The 16,572-nt window shown below is 58.2% G+C and overlaps 5 protein-coding genes across 5 annotated transcripts; 1 reads left to right on the top strand and 4 right to left on the bottom strand.

Moving 5' to 3' along the window:
• Positions 1-642: 642 nt before the first annotated feature.
• On the bottom strand, positions 643-1,347 carry BXZ73DRAFT_1106 (uncharacterized protein; the record flags this gene model as incomplete). The annotated part of the gene is made up of 1 exon (XM_048017353.1): positions 643-1,347. A coding segment is annotated over one exon (705 nt), but the record flags the coding sequence as incomplete, so codon positions are not given.
• Positions 1,348-1,799: 452 nt separating this feature from the next.
• Positions 1,800-3,595, top strand: BXZ73DRAFT_92219 (P-loop containing nucleoside triphosphate hydrolase protein; the record flags this gene model as incomplete). Its single annotated transcript, XM_048026283.1, has 5 exons — positions 1,800-2,192; positions 2,322-2,493; positions 2,529-2,959; positions 3,011-3,305; positions 3,360-3,595. 5 exons carry the CDS (start codon positions 1,800-1,802, stop codon positions 3,593-3,595), a joined length of 1,527 nt encoding a protein of 508 aa, XP_047873896.1.
• A 434-nt stretch (positions 3,596-4,029) lies between these two features.
• On the bottom strand, positions 4,030-5,458 carry BXZ73DRAFT_53020 (uncharacterized protein; the record flags this gene model as incomplete). Its single annotated transcript, XM_048020917.1, has 2 exons — positions 4,030-4,896; positions 4,952-5,458. The coding sequence occupies 2 exons, from the start codon at positions 5,456-5,458 to the stop codon at positions 4,030-4,032; spliced, it is 1,374 nt and encodes a 457-aa protein (XP_047873895.1).
• A 3,417-nt stretch (positions 5,459-8,875) lies between these two features.
• On the bottom strand, positions 8,876-9,076 carry BXZ73DRAFT_1024 (uncharacterized protein; the record flags this gene model as incomplete). The annotated part of the gene is made up of 1 exon (XM_048015220.1): positions 8,876-9,076. A coding segment is annotated over one exon (201 nt), but the record flags the coding sequence as incomplete, so codon positions are not given.
• Positions 9,077-10,082: 1,006 nt separating this feature from the next.
• On the bottom strand, positions 10,083-16,037 carry BXZ73DRAFT_92218 (P-loop containing nucleoside triphosphate hydrolase protein; the record flags this gene model as incomplete). The annotated part of the gene is given in 26 exon segments (XM_048026282.1): positions 10,083-10,134; positions 10,154-10,413; positions 10,433-10,726; positions 10,786-10,915; positions 10,942-11,068; positions 11,128-11,246; positions 11,302-11,404; positions 11,464-11,703; positions 11,755-11,960; positions 12,011-12,078; positions 12,139-12,236; positions 12,298-12,574; positions 12,630-12,722; positions 12,776-12,848; positions 12,903-13,423; positions 13,465-13,559; positions 13,623-13,696; positions 13,753-14,016; positions 14,066-14,394; positions 14,448-14,661; positions 14,730-14,775; positions 14,864-14,908; positions 14,970-15,032; positions 15,087-15,528; positions 15,588-15,906; positions 15,952-16,037. 26 exon segments carry the CDS (start codon positions 16,035-16,037, stop codon positions 10,083-10,085), a joined length of 4,638 nt encoding a protein of 1,545 aa, XP_047873893.1.
• Between the last annotated feature and the right edge of the window lie 535 nt (positions 16,038-16,572).

The following is a 16,572-nucleotide window of genomic DNA, read 5'->3' as shown; positions in this document are numbered from 1 at the left end:
CTCAAGGGGCCCGCAGCCGTCCCCACCCGCCTCGTACGTCGGCTGGAGAACGAGCGCGCGCAGCGGGCTCCCTGCCGCCGCCCGCGCGCGGAGCGCGTTCTCCAGCGCATCCGCGTACCACTCGAAGTCCGCCTCGGCGTCCGGGTGCGGGCGGCCCATGTTCGAGCAGAGCGCGAGCGCGCGAAGCTCAGGGCACGGCGCGCCCGCGTCCCCGGCCTGGCCGAGCGCGGCGCAGAAGACCGCGGCCTGGGTCGCCTCGGGGTAGTCCATGACGTCGGGGACCCGCGTGGCGCAGAGCCGGAGCGCGAGCGACGCGAGCCGGGGGGCCTCGCGGAGGAACGCGACGAGCGCGCGCGCGTCGAGGGAGCGGACGTCGAGCGTGCAGGAGGCGAGGGAGCGGACGGGGAGATGCGGGAGGAGCTTGGTTTGGAGCCACTCGGCCGGCCTGGCGCGCTCGAACTGGGTGCGGAGGTGGGCCTCGAGCCAGAGGTGGGCCGATGGGCCGCGGAGCGCGAGTTGGACCGCGGAGTCGACTCGGACGTCGAGGTTCGTGGCGTCGTGGACGATGCCCGGTAGGAAGAAGTATCGGTCTTGGTGCACCCATGCGTGGGGCATCTGGATGGAGATAGGTCCAAGGTCGCCCAAGTCGTCGATCAGTTGGAGAGCAGCCGCTTCTGAGTCTGAGAACGACACCGTCCGAAGTCGTTGCAGGGACACTTTACGGGAGGATCTTTGTTGGATTGCGCCGGGGGGGCTTACACGATTGAATGACAGGACCTCGAGGCTGGGGATGTACGATAGCAGATCGGCGATGCGGTCTACCGTTCTGAATTTCGCCCCCGAGAAGAGCAGATGAGTGAGGTTGGGGAACCGGGTGCTCAGCTCCCATCCGGCGACTCCGTCTAGGCGCAGAGCTTTGACGCGTGACACTTGTTCTGCAAAAAGCGCCTTCGTATTGCCATGATGTGGGGACCTCCAGACATCCGTAGCGTCGACTGTGAGCAGCAGATAGTCTAGCTGTAACCCGGGGACAGCCGTGACGAGCCAATCCGGAAGCTCTCCGTTAACGCGCGTAAACGTCACCTTGAGTGTTCTGAGTCTGCTGGTGATAGGGGTGATGACCTCCATGAAGGAAACGGCCGAGAGTGCCTGTCGGTAACCCGAAAAGATGATGTCGTCGTGATGAACGACGAGTGAGATGGGGAGTTCTTGAGAGCGTTGCATGAAAGCAATAAACTGCGCGCGATCGTGACAGTCGGTGTGTGTCCACAATATTGGATATCCGATGGCTATGGTACGCCATTTTTGGGAGACGTGGGTGAGTGCAAGCAATGTGCGGAGGGGTACTCGAATCGCCTCCTTGGTGGGCCAAGTCGGGCCGCTCAGCGGAATGAGCGGGTGCCGACGGTCTTCAGTCGCTGCGAGAAAGATTTTGACGAGGATATCCTCCGGGAGATGGGCGATGGTAGTTGTGGAAGTGCCAGTTCGAGAAGGTGTTGCAGCATTGGAGGCCGCCGTTCCTCCTACTGGCAATGTTGGAGGTCTGTGAGACGTCCTTATTGCGTGAGCAAGATGATGCGAGACGGTCATACATGAGTGATTCATCGATCATGGCAAATCGCCGGTCGTTGTCCACGCTCGTCTGCAGCGTTGAGTTCAGAGTCGCGAATTGACGGGCGCCTATTGGCATGGCCACGACCCTCCGCCGCCATCACCAATTGATGGATTGGTCAGCCTAGTGATCGGTACGAGCACTCGCCAGTGGGCAGCGGTGAATTCCAGTGCACTCGACATTCACCATGGGCGACAACCCGTCCGCGAAGATAGACGCTGCCGAGAAGCGGCATGCACGATCTTACGAGCTTCTCGAGCAAGCGCGGGAGGCAGCCAAGAAGTCGTCGGAATACGACAGCCTGGCCACGCGCAGGAAGATGTCCGAGGAATGCAAGCGTCGCGCAGGTTTCGAGCCGAAGAAGGAGCAGCTCGACATCGCAGAGTCCATGCTGCTCGGCCTCGACTCGACAGTAATGGCCGCGACTGGGTGGGGCAAAAGCGTCCCATTCGCGCTCCCTCTGTTTGTGCGGCCGGGGAAGACCATCATCGTGATCTCACCACTGAACGACGACGATCAGGTAGGCTCTCGGTTATGCGTCAATGTTGGCTTGCTCATGTTGTGGATGCCAGGCAAAGAGGTTCTCACAGTGGGGCTGAAAGCAGTTGCTTTAATGGATAGCGATTCAAGAGAAGTCATGGCAGCCATGGTGGAGGTGCGTCGCAAACGACCATCTGCTTTGGACACGTACCGATGACATCATGCACAGAAAGTGAAAAAGGAAAACCACGATATCATCATCGTCGGCCCAAAGCTCTGCTTGGATCCGGATGGCGCGTTTCGGCCGCTGCTCCGCAACTCGAACTTCACGAACAGGATCCTTGCCGTGGTTATGGACGAGGCTAACTGCATCGCGCAATGGGGCACAACTTTCGCCCTGAGTACATCCAGGTGGAGGCGCTACGACGGTCCATAGGAACCGACGCACCCGTTCATGCAGCCTCGGCCACGCTGACTCCCGCTGCCCTCACGGTAGCACGCAGGGCTCTCCATATCCGCGCGGACGACTCCTTTCACCTAAACCTCGGCAACGACCGGCCGAACATCGCTTGGGAGGTGCGCTTGATGAACCCGGCAAAGAGCGACCTTGAGTCTCTGGACTTCGTGCTCGGGTCCGAGGAGGACTTGGACAAGGCCGAGCTGCTCCCACGATCCGTCGTCTTCTTTGACGACGTCGAGATGTCACTCCAGGCCCTGCGGCGACTTCGAAGCAAGGTCCCCGAACGCCTTGGAAACCGTATCTGCATGTACAACCCAATGCGTTCAGCGCTATCAAACCAGATAGTCTTCAAGCTCTTTCAGCAGGGGCGTGTCGACATCCTGCTTGCAACGGAAGCGGCAGGGATGGTGAGTACGTGCGTGGCATCCCGCTCATCCTCAGTGCTGACGTACGCAAAGAGTTTCGACGTTTCAGACATCCCCCTGGTGGTCCAATTCTTGGTCCCGTCATCCCTCGAGACGTGGATGCGGCGCGCCGGCCGGGCAGGTCGCAATAAGGACATTCGCGCTCGAGCCATACTGCTAGTACAGCCGACTGTTTTCCGCGAGGAGGGGAAGAAAACGCGTCAGCCTGGGGATCCGAGATTGTATGTGGAGGAGATCAAGCCGGACTTGCTCGACTGGATCACAGCATCTGAGGGCGAGTGCCGCCGCGCGATCGCGGACCGTGTCTTCGACAATCCTCCTCGGGAAGGTGAGCACTGTGCAACATTCGGATGACCACGAGACTCACCTGCTTGACCATCAGCACCGACCGGTTCTTGCTGTGACAACTGCGAGGCGCGCACGGTTCGCGCGGAAGCCGCCGAACGCCGTGAAAGCGAGGAGCCGGCCCGTGCCTCAGATAGCGAGCCCAACAAGGCTAGCGACACATCCACTTCCACGGAAAACATCGATGCACGGACTATCGACGCGGACCGGGGGACACCTCAGGGAAGCTTTGGCCCGACTGCACGAGTGGCGCAGGCGGACGTGGTTTTCTGACTTCAAGTCCGCCCCCTTTGGCTCGGCTGCTATCTTCCCTGACACCTTTCTCAACGAAGTCGCATCAAGGACGACGTACCTGCCGGTGGAAGACCTCGGCGCCCCTAAGTGGATGTATGTTTCTCGTCATGGCGCCGCCGTTCTCCAGCTGCTTCACGACTTGGATAAAGAATGGGCTGAGGTCGAGCTTGAAGCTGAGAGGAAGGAGGACGTCGAGAAGAAGCGAATCGCGGAGGAGATGGCCTAGGAGGGGGGAAGAAAAAGGAGGAAAGGGCGGAAAGGCACGTTTGACGAAGATCAAGGAGGGGGTCGTCAGGTATGTCCTATTATGGACCAGCTATGCAATACATGTTCACGCCGAGCACAGATATCCGAAAGTAACTGCAACGTTCCTGAGCTAGAGAGCCTCCCTACTCTAAGTAATGGAGGTACATCTAAGGGCGATGAGCGCCACTGTAAAGCAGACTCAGCATCCCTTTGTCGTGCGCGTAAGTAATCGGAGCGTAATCATCAATGCCGTCAACCGGAAACACCTGCTTCGACAATCGGCACGGGTAGCGCACCTCGCCCTCTCGACCCGCCCAGTCAAAGTCGATGAGCCTCATCCTGCCTTCGACGCCCTGTTCCCAGCCTTGCAGGAGCAGGATGTTAGGCGGGCGAAGATCTCCATGGACCATCCCGTTGTCGTGCAGGCGCTTCATCGCGCGCTCCACCTCCCGCGCGGCGGCGCTCTGCTGCTCCGGCTCTAACGCGGGGACACCCTCCACGTGCTCCATAATGACCATTTCGTGGCCGTGGTGCTCCTCCCTGGGCCAGAAGGCGCCGTGGTAAAGCAGGGTCGGCGCGAGGCCAGCCTCCGCAAGCAGCTCGTGTGCCCGGGCGCCGTACCGTTCGACGAACTTGACGACGACGTTGCGCAGCTCCGGCCCGTCGAGGCGTGCGAGGAACACAGTGGAGCCTTCGCTGGGCGTTTTTAGCACGTCGATGTAAGTGAGCGTCATGGGATGGCCGTCGGGCGCGTGGTACCGGGTGGCGAGAGGGAAGAAACGGGAAGCGTCCGTCGCCGGGAGCGGGAGGTCGGTGTAATATGCATGCAGGTGTTCGAGAGCGAGCTTGAGGGCGTAGAGCACCCGCGCGTTCTCCAGGAGCACGTCTCCATCAAGGTGGTGGTCCTGCGAGAGCCATATGTCTCTCAAGCGCTGCACGACGGGCTTGCCCGTGATCATGGCGCCCGAAATGGAGATGTGTGGACCGTCAATGCCGATCACGAAGGAGGGCGTGAAGCAGCTGTTGAGAATGGTCTGAGTACGTTAGATCGATGCGCACTGCGAATATGGTCTGATGAGAGCCGCTCACCTTCTGACCGACGTCACACCAATGCGCGATGTACGCGAACATCGAACGGAGAGCGCTAGGCCCGGATTCCGCATCCAGCTCAATAGTAGCCAGAGCTGCAGTGCCAGAGAATGGAGAAGGAACGGCAGAAGGAATGAAGTAGCCCGGACGTCTTCGCTTGACGGTCTCGCTGGACGGTCGCTGAAGAGAGAACCCGAGGAGAGCGGAGAGAAGCGGACAAACTTCGTCTTCGAGGTCCCATGCATCGGGGAAGATGCGGGATCCTGCATCCATGAGCTTCGCGGTTATTCTGACGACTTCTTCAGGGACGGAGAGACTGCGGTCTTGAGACAGTCGCTTGAAGGCGGCGAAGGCATGGTGGAAGACCTCGAGTGGAGGAGGCAAGGGGGTGACGGTAATACTCGTGCGACGTCCGCCGATGATAGCGCGCGGACCCCGTTGAATTTGACGATATTGGGAAGCGCGGCAGTTCTGAGATGGCGAGCCACAGTTTGTGGCTCTTACCATCCGTCTGAACCCTGAACGCTGACGATGTCAATCGTCAGCTTACAGATTCGAGCGCCAACGTACGGGTTACGCACTCTTCATCATATCGTTGAGGATATTCCCGTCTTCTTCTTCGTCCTCACTTGCACTTTCACGAGTCGGTGGCCACTTCTTGAGATTGAACGGTGGAAGTATGTTAACAACAAGAGCGCGTGTGGCGTCGGCCCGTTGTGAAGGCTGGATATCAAGGCTTCCCTGGATCGACTCGTCGTTCCTTTCCGACATGAAGAAGAGGATGTTGTCACAAAACGTGCGCGGATTGTAGTCGTGGACGACCAGAAGCGATTGCAAGTGCAGCCCATGAGTGGCGTACAAGGCATCCTTCGGCTGAATACAACATCCTCACTGTGAGCGCTGGGATGGATAACAATAAGTAGTGGCGGCTCACTCTGAAAATTGGAAGGCGCGTGGTGTCAGGCTGGCCTATCGCCTTCGACACAGCGACGAGAAGGTCCACGTAGCAAGCGTCCGACGGGACTATGACTATTGTGGGTGTAAGGTCTCGCAATTTGCGTCCCTCAACTATAAAAAGGGAGATTTTGAGTTCCATGAGCAGAGTAGAGATGATCACAAAGGAGCGAATGGCAGCCTGTTACCCAGTGGTTGAGTCAGGTTCGACTTGAAGCCGGCCACATGGCCTCGGGCGGCCTGGTCTGCGCGCTGGCGCCCGGCGCGCTCTATTACATAAGCGGACCGCGGTCACTGCTGCACATTAGAGCTGTTTGGAAATGCACTATAGTGCACGAACCTGACGCCACTTCGGTGCCTCCACTGCTCCAAACACCCGCCGGGCAGTCGCGTGGAGCAGGGACTCCAACGCTCCAACTCACGATTACTACAGTTCACTATCGTAACTTTCCAAACGGCTCTATTCAGTGCGACCTCAGGCGTTGCATCCGTTTCCCACGTCAACGCCGGGAAAGGTCTCAGACGATGGAGGCGGTGTGCGGAAGGGAAGGGTCGTGTAAACTAAAACATGAACAGAAATCTATCGTGAGGGGCGGCGCAACGGCGATTGCGGAAACGAGGAGGCCGATGGCGGGTCTTGACGGGCTTGCGTAGCGAAAGCAAATAAAATCCTTGTCTCGTCCAGAAACTCATACCGTAGAAATATGTACGTAAGCATGCACATCAAGCCGAGACCTCCGTGCCCCGAGCAAAAACACTCGTTCACATAGTCTTCCTTCGTGACTAGCCCGGACTTCTTTCCGGGTTTTCCCAAGTTCGAATAGAGCAATCATCTTGGAGAAAGCAATCATGCGCGGTTGAATTATATTGCCTTTGACAGAGTCGGTATCGTTACCCGATGATCCTCTCTGTTCGAGGCAGCCATTTCACCATCACGGCCACCAATCAGCGATGTGCAGCGATGAGATAGAAAGAATCAAGCACCCACAATTTCCCCGTTAACCACGTGGAGACATGGCTAAGCTGCGCTCGAAAACAAAAGCGATCTGTTAGCGAGCCCGAAGACGTTGCGTCCCAAGGACTCACAACGTCATGGAACGCCGCGTTGGGCTCGTACGGCTTTTCGCGACGCTTGCCATCGGGATCGTCCTCGAACGCCGCTGCCCATGGCTGCCACACGTTCCAATCGATGCGTTTCCCGCACGTGCATGTGGGCCGGCGCACCGCGCGCTGCGTCAGCTCCGCGAGCTCGCTCGCCGTCGCGCTCAACGGCAACCCGAGCGCGACGAGCATGTTTTCACCGCCAGGGGCCTGTCCGTTGCGCCGGCATCGATGGTGGTCAGCGCGTTCTGGGGGAGCCCGGGGAACCACACGCCCTCGGGGTGCTGGCGCTCGAAGGTCTGGAAGTGCGCGAGGACGTCGGGGGCAGTCCGCTGGTTTTTGGACCCCCAATCGCCGAAACAGTGCACGCTGCAGCTAAACAGCACCCGGGGGTCTTCCAGGCGGGCGAGCGTGGCGTCGTCGTTGGTTCGTCTTCGTCACTGTCGCCGCCGTTGCGGGTTTTGCGCTTGGGTCTCCCTCTGGCGTTCCCTTCGCCATGCAGTCGTCTGACCGGCGCTACAGAGGCTGGGGCGCCCCCGCGTGCGCGCGCATCCTTCCTTTCCTGCGCCCTCGCCTCTTCGCCTGTTTCTCCTCTGCCGCCCGCAGGATGCGCGCAAGGTCGCTTCTGACAGAACCCGGTATGGTTCCGCGAGATCGTCCATCCTGTGCGCGAGCTCGCGGGCGTACTGTTCTTTGGTAGGAGCTTCAGCGCGGGTGATCAGCGTGCGCACCGCCGGGATCTTGACTGCGTCCGCGACGCTCGGGAGGGTGCGCTTCCACAGCATCCCGGGGCGCGTACGGCCTTCCGCCAAAAAGGGCTCGTAGAACGAGCGGAACGTCTCGATGCGAGGCTCCCATTGCTTGAGGAACGCGTTTGCTTCGCGGCACGCGCGGTTGGGGGCGAGCTTGTCCATGAGCTTGCCTCGCATGGCGCTCCAACCTACGAATAAGCGGCGCGCATGTGAGCCGCCGCGTTGTGGACGCTGGAAAGATGAGTGACTTACCTCGTTCAGTGAAGGGGCGACTCTGGTAGAAGACGCCCCAAAATTCGTAGTCGACCTCGCCCGGGAAATCTTCTATCCGATATCCCATCGAAAAGAGCCTGTCCTTGATTCTAGTAGGAGCCATGACCTCAGGTTCAATCGAGCACATTGAGTGTTTCCCACTCACGCAGCCACGCGGTCCTCCGCGGCTTGAAATTTCCCTGCACGTTCCGCTTTCAGAGTGAGGAAGTGCCAGTGTGAGACACGGACATGAAACTTGTTCCGCGTTTCAGCTTCAGTCTATGGAATCGACCAGTATAGATTTCACTCACTTGCAACCGTGCCAAGGTCTCCTTTCGACGCCGCTCCTTGTGTTCTTGGATTGTGATTGGGTCGTTGCTGAGGCGGAGGCGGACAAGCTCCTCGAGCACGATTTCAAACTCGGGGATGTAGAACTTCACCTCCTTATCCTGATCCACCTCCTGAGGCTCACATACATTCCATGCTGCGAGAATCACCTGCCGCATAAGATACTGGCGCGCATAGAGACAAAGTTGTGGCCCTCTCACCCAGGTACTCGGCAGCCCCCGGAAGCAGGTCGAACACTTCTGTTTTGGCCTTAGTTTCCTCGACAGACCATTGAAGTATTTCTTGAGAATCGTTCTACCGGTTGCCACGCTGGAAGAGATCCGTGAGTCAGCACAAATCAGCGGAACAGGTGTCAGGAATGGGCGCTTCTCACTTTGCGGGCCAGCACTTGGCGCAGAACCGTATCGCGTTCGCGTAGCATGTCCTCGCCGTCGTCGGATTTTTCACCCCGCAGGCCTGAGTCATGCCAAGACATTCGCGTGACGCCAATGGGAGCAGACCTTTCTAAGGAGTCACTCACCATGCACACCTTCTCAAATAGGACCGATACGTACTCAGGCATAGACAAGTAGTCAGGGCACGGAGGAGGGGAAGGGTCGTATCGTCGGAGGGATATCTCCCAGAGCCATTTGATGCTGCGCGTCATGAGCATCTGCCGGAAGTCATTCGAGACACGCGCGAGGTGGAGGAGGTCCAGGGGGGGCAGGTACGACATGATCTGTGCACACATGGCTTCGTAAAGTGCATAAGTACGAGCCATGGATCACTCACCTCGACGAATATCTCGATGGGCACGTTCCGAACAAGCTGGACGTATACCACGGCGAGCTTGCCGACGTTCTTGCCCTTGGGACGCTCGCCCTTGGTGTTCTCCACGGCCTTGTTGAGCTTGTGTGCGCGTCGGCCGACTCGCACCGCTCGCGATTTCCTCATCCTCGAGTTGGTAGGTGTGTCCGACATGGGCAGGTGTTGGTAGTGGTGGGTGGTGGGGGAGTGGCGGAGGAGGAGGGAGAGGAGGAGGTTGGTGATAGACACGGGCGCGAACGTTGGCGCCTTAACGGCCACCGCGCCGATTTCATAGAGAGAAAATATGACGTCACTCCGTCCGGGTCTGCGTGAAACGAAGATCGAGAATATGTAATTGAAAGAAAAGCGGAGAATTCTGACCATGCACGATACCTGTGCATACACTTCTGACGAGATTATATGGTTCGGAGCACACATCGCGACTGACTCGACACCATGATTCAAACTAGTTGTGCAACACTGGAGATACGAATCCCTTGAGCGTCGGGTTCCTCTGAAAGCTGGAACAGCCTCACCTGTCCGTCACGACTCGGTCCCAAGAGTCCCTGTTCCGCGTGAACCGTTCGACTGTCAGAGCTGTCCACCGACATCCAGTGGCCCGAGAGACACCCTTCACTCTTCACCATTGGCATCTTTCGTACCGAGACTAATACTGACCAATGACGCCACTGCATTCGCATAGTGAAGATGAGTGATAAGAACTGACGCAGGTGAGAGAAGGAGAAGAGACTAAAAGAGGACAAAGCACGCCCGGCCAGCGCATGTTCACCGCCAGTTCCAGAATAGAAATTCCAGACTTCCAGCTTATAAAAATTGAGCATGCCGTCCTGATTTGATCGAGCGCCAAGTATCTCTATGTCTCCGATGATACAAGCTGTACCTAGCTCAATCCAAGCACTATCAACCACCACTAGTGATCAATATTTCGACGCGCCTGAGGCCATCGCGTACAGCTTCTCCCGGTCCCCGCTCTCATCCACCAGCGAACGGAGCACGCCGCCCCCTTCTCCAGCAACTCCGCCGGTCGCCCAAACTCAACAATCCGCCCCGCGTCCAGCACCATGATCTTTCCGAGTCCATGATCGTCTGCAGCCTGTGCGCGACCGTCAGCAGCGTCACGTCCTTCCCGAGCTCCGTCCGCAACGAGCGCTGGATCACCGCGTCCGTCTCGTAGTCGATCGCCGACGTCGCCTCGTCCAGCACGAGCAGCTTGCTCCGCCGCACGATCGCCCGCGCGAGCGCGAGGATCTGCCGCTGGCCCACGGACAGGTTCGCGCCCCCGCCCGCGATCGCGGAGTCGAGCGTGATCCGGACTGGGCGCCCCGTCTTGGAGAGAGAACAGGCCGGCGGAGCGGAGCGCGTCGTTGAGCATCGCGTCGTCGTGCTCCGAGAAGGGGTCGAGGTTCTGGCGGAGGGTACCGCTGAGGAGCTCGGGGACCTGGGGGATGATGGTGATGCTGGAGCGGAGGGCGTCGAGGTTGATGTCATGCGTCTCGAGACCGTCGTAGCGGACGTGGCCCTCAGTGAGGATGCAGCGCAGGAGTGCAAGAGTCAGGGAACTCTGAAGATGTGGTCAGCGCAGGCTCTCTAGTTGGACGGGAAATCCAAGTCGAATCGCACCTTTCCACTCCCTGTACGGCCAACGATACCGACACGCTCGCCCGACTTGACCTCGAACGAAACCTCGTGGAGGACACGAGGCCCAGTCCCCGAATACCGTGCGCAGAGCTTCTCGACCTGGAGGTTGCCGCTCGCAGGCCAGTACGCAGGAGGGACGCTTGAGGCGTGGACTTTGGCTCTTGCTCGACGTCCAGGTACTGCTGAATGCGTTCCAGACTATTTCCGGACACTTGCCACTGGTTGAAAACCCGGACGAAGTTGAGAATGGTAGAGCTGAAAGCAGCTAAGTGAAGGAGATCCTTGTCAGCTGAGCGCCAAGAGGTCCACCACCGAGCCACCAACCAGCCATGTTGAGTGAAAAACCGGTGTTCGATGCGCCGATGTCTGTGAGGTACACAAGGTACACCGCAAGGGCCGTGGTATACAGAGTTCCGACAAAGTCTACACGCATTGAGACCCATCTGTGTACACCGGTTAGGCTTGGATATCCCTACGGGGAGGAGTAGCCCAACGTACCGGTTTAGGTTGTACTGGGTGATCATGGCGCGGCTGTAGCGATCGATGCGCCTTTGTGATTCGGCCTTGAAGTCCTCCTGCTTTCCGTACGCACGAACGGAAGCTGGATGGGTTGACCGTCAGATGCAGCATACACCGACCATCATGTTGAGGAATGCTCACTTATCCCAGTGATGGCAGCACCAAAGTGACCCAGGATGGGCGCCTTGGCCTTGCTCATCTCACGCTTGACCGAGAGCTGCGCCTTCATGTATACATTGCCCAGCCAGTAACCAGCAACCGCGACGAGAAGGGATGGGCCGAGGAACACGGGCGCGAACATCACAGCGGAGATCATCTTGAGCAACAAAAACAACGCCATTTGCACGACGAGATCCATCGACGCCGGGACGCGAGTGTCAACTGCCTCGTGGATCAGTACACAAACGTGCGGGCCAGGAGCGCTTGACATACCGGCTTCGATGTCCTCTGTGCAGCGCGCGATGATGCGCGATGTCGGCGTCTTGTCCAGCCAACGTAGGGTGGTGCCCATGACAGATACAGCCAGTTTCTCGTGAATGATACGCCCCGCACGGATGGTGCCGAAGACGTAGTAGACGATTATGAAGGCTGTATTGACCATGCCGACCATAACGATCAAGGAATACATTCCAAGGTAACTATCATCGATGTCAGCTCATTCGATCGTGAAAGGCAGGCAGCGGCTCACTAGGTCACGTTGACCTCCTCCACGGGCAGGATATCGTACTGGGCGGCCCAATAACCCAGGTACCAAGTCTGCACAATTGACCAAGGTTATATAAGCGAAAGATGAAACGAGCCGAGAACAGCACTCACTTGGAAGTTGCTCAGAGAGTGGCGGGCAGTGTACGAACCAATGAAGACAATCCAAAAGAGCACCGGCCGCATGGACGTGTTCATAACGAACAGCTTCACTGTGGTTGGGCGCGATCAGTTATTTGCCCCAAAGCGGGTCCGCGGGAGACTGCAGCTTACTTGACCGCCAGCCCACGCGCCCGAGCTCAGTCTCCTCCTCGACGACGAGCTTCCCGGCGTCCTTCTTCGTCTGCTCACCCTCGACCTGCGGGATTTCCTCCTTGTCGAGCTCTTCCCCTGCCTTCCGCATCTCCTCTTCTCCCTTCTGCATCTCTTTCAGTAGCTTGGAGTCGTGCGCGAGCGCGGTTGAGAGAGAGCCCTGGCTGAAAATGCGTCCATCGGGTCCCATGTCGACCACGAAGTCTGCGATCGGGCTGACCATCGCGACGTTATGCGTCTGAACGTCTGTGAGCCCAGAGCTGGGTGGTGGGACGAGTGAGGCCCATGCTTACCACGAGGACGATGGTGCGACCGTGGAGGAGATCGCCCTTGAGGCACTTCTCGACGATCCACCGCGAAGTGTGGACGTCTAGCGCGGCAAGGATCTGTCGCCAATGTTAGCGATAATAAGTCGCGGAAGCAAGCTCCGCGCGCTCACGTCATCGAGCAGCAGGATGTCCGCGTTCGAGTATACGGCGCGCGCAAGAGTGACGCGAGCCTTTTGGCCGCCGCTGGAAACATGATCAACAACGACGGAGTGACAAACGCGCGCGCTGCCGGCGTACCTAAGGGTGATGCCCTTCTCACCGACCTCTGTCTGATCTCCGGCGTCGAAGAGACTCAGGTCGCGCTTGAGAGCGCACTGGGAGATGACCTTGTCGTACCTGGCCTCATCGAACGGCGCGCCGAAGGTGATGTTGTTCCGGATCGTGTCGTTCTGCACCCAGCTCTCCTGCGCCGCGTACGCGACCCCGCCGCCCCGGGGGAGGCTCACGAACGAGTCTAGGCCTTGCGGAATGCAGTGCATCTCCCCGAGGAGCGCCATGAGGAGCGAGGTCTTGCCAGCGCCGGTCGGGCCGACCACGAGGTTCACCTTGCCGCGGCGGAAGAAGACCTCGTCGTCGATCGTCAGCACAAACGCCCGCCGCCGTGTCCCTTCGGGCGTGGTGGACGCGTGTCGCGCGGAGTCATTGGCCCAGGTGAAAGACGCGTGACGGATGCCAAGGTTGTCTTGGTGCGACTCGGGGACCGGTGCGGGAGCGAGCACAGATCCGGTGTTTGGAGCCTCAGTGAACTCGTCGATGAGCTCAGTGTTGTAGAGGAAGTCGGACAGGCGCTCAGCGAGACGCTAGCCTGGATGAGCGCGGGGATGACGCGGAAGGTCGCGGATATGTCGGTGCGGAGCATGTCGAAGACGCTCATGGATGAGAAGACTTTCGCGGCTACAAAAACGAGTATGTCAGCACCACGTTAGATGATGCGACTATTGAAGGGGTGCTACTAACCTGTCAAAGTCTGCTTCATGATGACTGTGTAGGTGAAGAACGTCGTGAGCATGATCAGGATGGGGACGAAGTAGCTGGAGGAATGTCAGCTCAGAAACCTTTATCTCTTTCTAAACGATGGAGCACGCACTTGTACATATTGTTTATGACGCTGAGGAGCTTGCTTTTTCGAATGGATAGCAACTCCTCGTCGCGCTTCTCCCTGATCTGCGACAGAATGCGCGACTCCCAGCCAAAAAGCTTGATCATGCGGATGACGTTCATCATCTCCGTTACGAGCTGCACGCGACCATCGGTGCGTCTCATCTTCTCGCGCTGGGTGGTGCGGAGGTACTTGGTGATATAGCCGGGAATAGGGAGAGTGAGGATCATGGTGGCAAGACCGACCCATGCACTGCAAGCGTTGTGAGCAAACGCACAAACCAAACACGGGAGCTACGAACCTCCAGCCGAGGATCTGATGCAAGAAAACCATGCAGAGCACAATCTGGAACGGAGACTGGACAGTGGCGAAGATAAGCTGCTGGGCCGAGAAGCTGAAGCTCGCCATGTCGCTCGATACTAAATTGTTGATACGCCCGACCAGGTTCTTGTCCTTGCCCTTCTTTCCTTTACCCTTCTTTGGCATTTCTTTCTTCGCGGGCTCCTCCTTACCCTTACCCTTATCCTTCACTGTGTCCTGGCTCCGCGATGATAACGAACCCGCACTTGCGGTGCTCGACTCCCCCGACTGGTTTCCAGGGGTGTCCGTGGTCGTTGGGTCTCCCTTCGCCTGCGAGGCATCCTCGGAGGTCACGACCGCGCGGTCGCGCCGCTCTCGTCCACGGAGACATCGTCTGAGGTCTCGGCCTTCATGCGAATGCGTAGCGCGTGGTCGAACACGAGTTCGGTCACGATCGCCTGCAGCCGCACGGTGACGCGCGTGGACTTGTACATGAACCACACGTCCGACACGGCCTTGAACACCCGCCAAGAAGAGCAGCGCGATCCAGAACCATGGCTGGATAGGGAACTTGCCTTTGCTGCCCGCTCGAGGTAACTGCGGGATGGGCGCGGAGAGGACTTCGGCTTAAGGTCTGAGTGCGGATGGAATAGATGGGTACGCACATGAGAAGGTTGTTGATACTGATGGGCGCGGCGAAAGCGCGATGACCTAGAAGATGAGATATGTGAGCCCCGGTGTCTTGTGCAAATGTGCACCAGCGTCCCTAATCTTAGCCGTTACGGCATAGATAGATGACTTACTGCGGTGATGGACATGGCCATGAGATGTGCGATTTCGACCGCTGCAAATGACTCGACGTGTCAGCGAAATAACAACGTTGTAATGCAGAGGCAGCACTTCACCGAATACGCGAAGTAGTTTGAACGCCAGCGGAGCCCTTGACTTTGAGCGAACGGGTCTAAGACCTGAAACAGCAACAGACATTAGTTTGAAGCTCGATTCCATGCGGAAGTGAATACACACCGGGAAACTCGACCCAATGAGATTCCGCAGATGATCAAAGTCGGACAGTTCTGGGAGACGATCGTAGGGGAGGTGGGGCATCCGGTACGCGGTCCATACGATGGTGCTCATGAAGCCATACGTGAGCAACGACCATGCCGAGGCAACCTGTTCTGGAGCTGCGACGAGGTCGTCTTTCGGGTTGCGGGGGTGAAACTTTCGTGGGGAGAACGCGGGGACGAAGATGCCTGCGACCGAGAGCAGCGCGATCTTGATCCACATGAGCGCGCCTTCGGCGGCATCCGCGGGGGAGAGTTCGACGGTCGCGAGAGGCCAGACGTCTCTGTACATGTACGCGCCCCAAATGCATGCTAGCATCCAGGAGCTGTGCGCGTACGCGCGGAAGCTGGTCGATGCGGTGCCGAACGCGCTAAGGAAGGTGACGATGACAAGGTATGCCTGGAGATGCACAATGGTCGGTGAATATGCGTATATAATATATGCGCAAAAGTACTCACGAAAAGTGCGCTCTGAGCGATTTGGATGACAAGAGGCCAGTTCACGCCATATGTGGAGGTCGACTCGTGGGTTTGGAGGAGCGAAATGAGCTGGGCGCATGAGATTCCGAAGAGCGCGCAGGTCGAGAGGCACTGTGTTATCCGGAACGCGAAGATAGTGGGGCCCCCGACGATGTCAAGCTTGGGACGGAAGACCGAATGACTTTCATCATCCTCATCCTGCGCAGGACGAATGCGATCGGTGATGCACGACGCCGTGAAGGTGAGAGCCGAGAACGCGCCGATGTATGCGGTTACGAGGAGGGAGTCGAACCAAGGACTGGATAGGTTAGCAAGGCGTATTGAATGAGGAGCGTGTACTCACTTCCGGGAGACAGAAGCAATCGAGTCGCCCGAACGGGTGAGAGGCAGCTGGGCGATATCGACAAACCAGTCGATGGGCCGGTCCATATCGGAGGCTTGCGATGCGCACAGGGAAGTGCGCGCGGGCACAGCGAGAGCGGAGTGGATGGATGTGGCAGAAGGAGAAGCCGTCTCGTGGGAGCAGCACGGGGCCATTTCGTGCCATCAAACGCACAATCAAACGGTCTATGTATAGACCGACTTACAAAGGATGCGATAGCGTCTCCTGGTTCTTCTGCAGAACGCGAATGTCGGAAATGTTCCCAGGGGGCGAAAGGGCGAGCATGAAGTTCTGGATCTCGTCCCAACGGTTCTCTAGATAAACGACTCCGCTCCGACCACGTCCGGAGCAGGAAGCCTGGTTACGCGACTATTCAGCACTATGCAGGCAGTCAAAGCATGTATTACGCATACTTACAGGAAGAGTGTCGTATGCGCAGAATGTATTCATGTCGCAGGAGCAGTGGACAGGCGCAGGCATATACACCATAAGTAGGATACGCACTACGAGTGGGAGACGGAACGAAGACTCGATGGCCACTCTCAAGCAAGTTGCATTCAAGGTTCACAGCGGGCATCTTTT

The sequence above is a fragment of the Epithele typhae genome (genome assembly GCF_022376455.1).
Source record: "Epithele typhae strain CBS 203.58 chromosome Unknown BXZ73scaffold_63, whole genome shotgun sequence".
In the NCBI taxonomy this organism is placed as follows: domain Eukaryota; kingdom Fungi; phylum Basidiomycota; class Agaricomycetes; order Polyporales; family Epitheliaceae; genus Epithele; species Epithele typhae.
The sequence above is the reverse complement of the archived record's forward strand: the minus strand, read 5'-3'. Positions and strand labels throughout refer to the sequence as shown.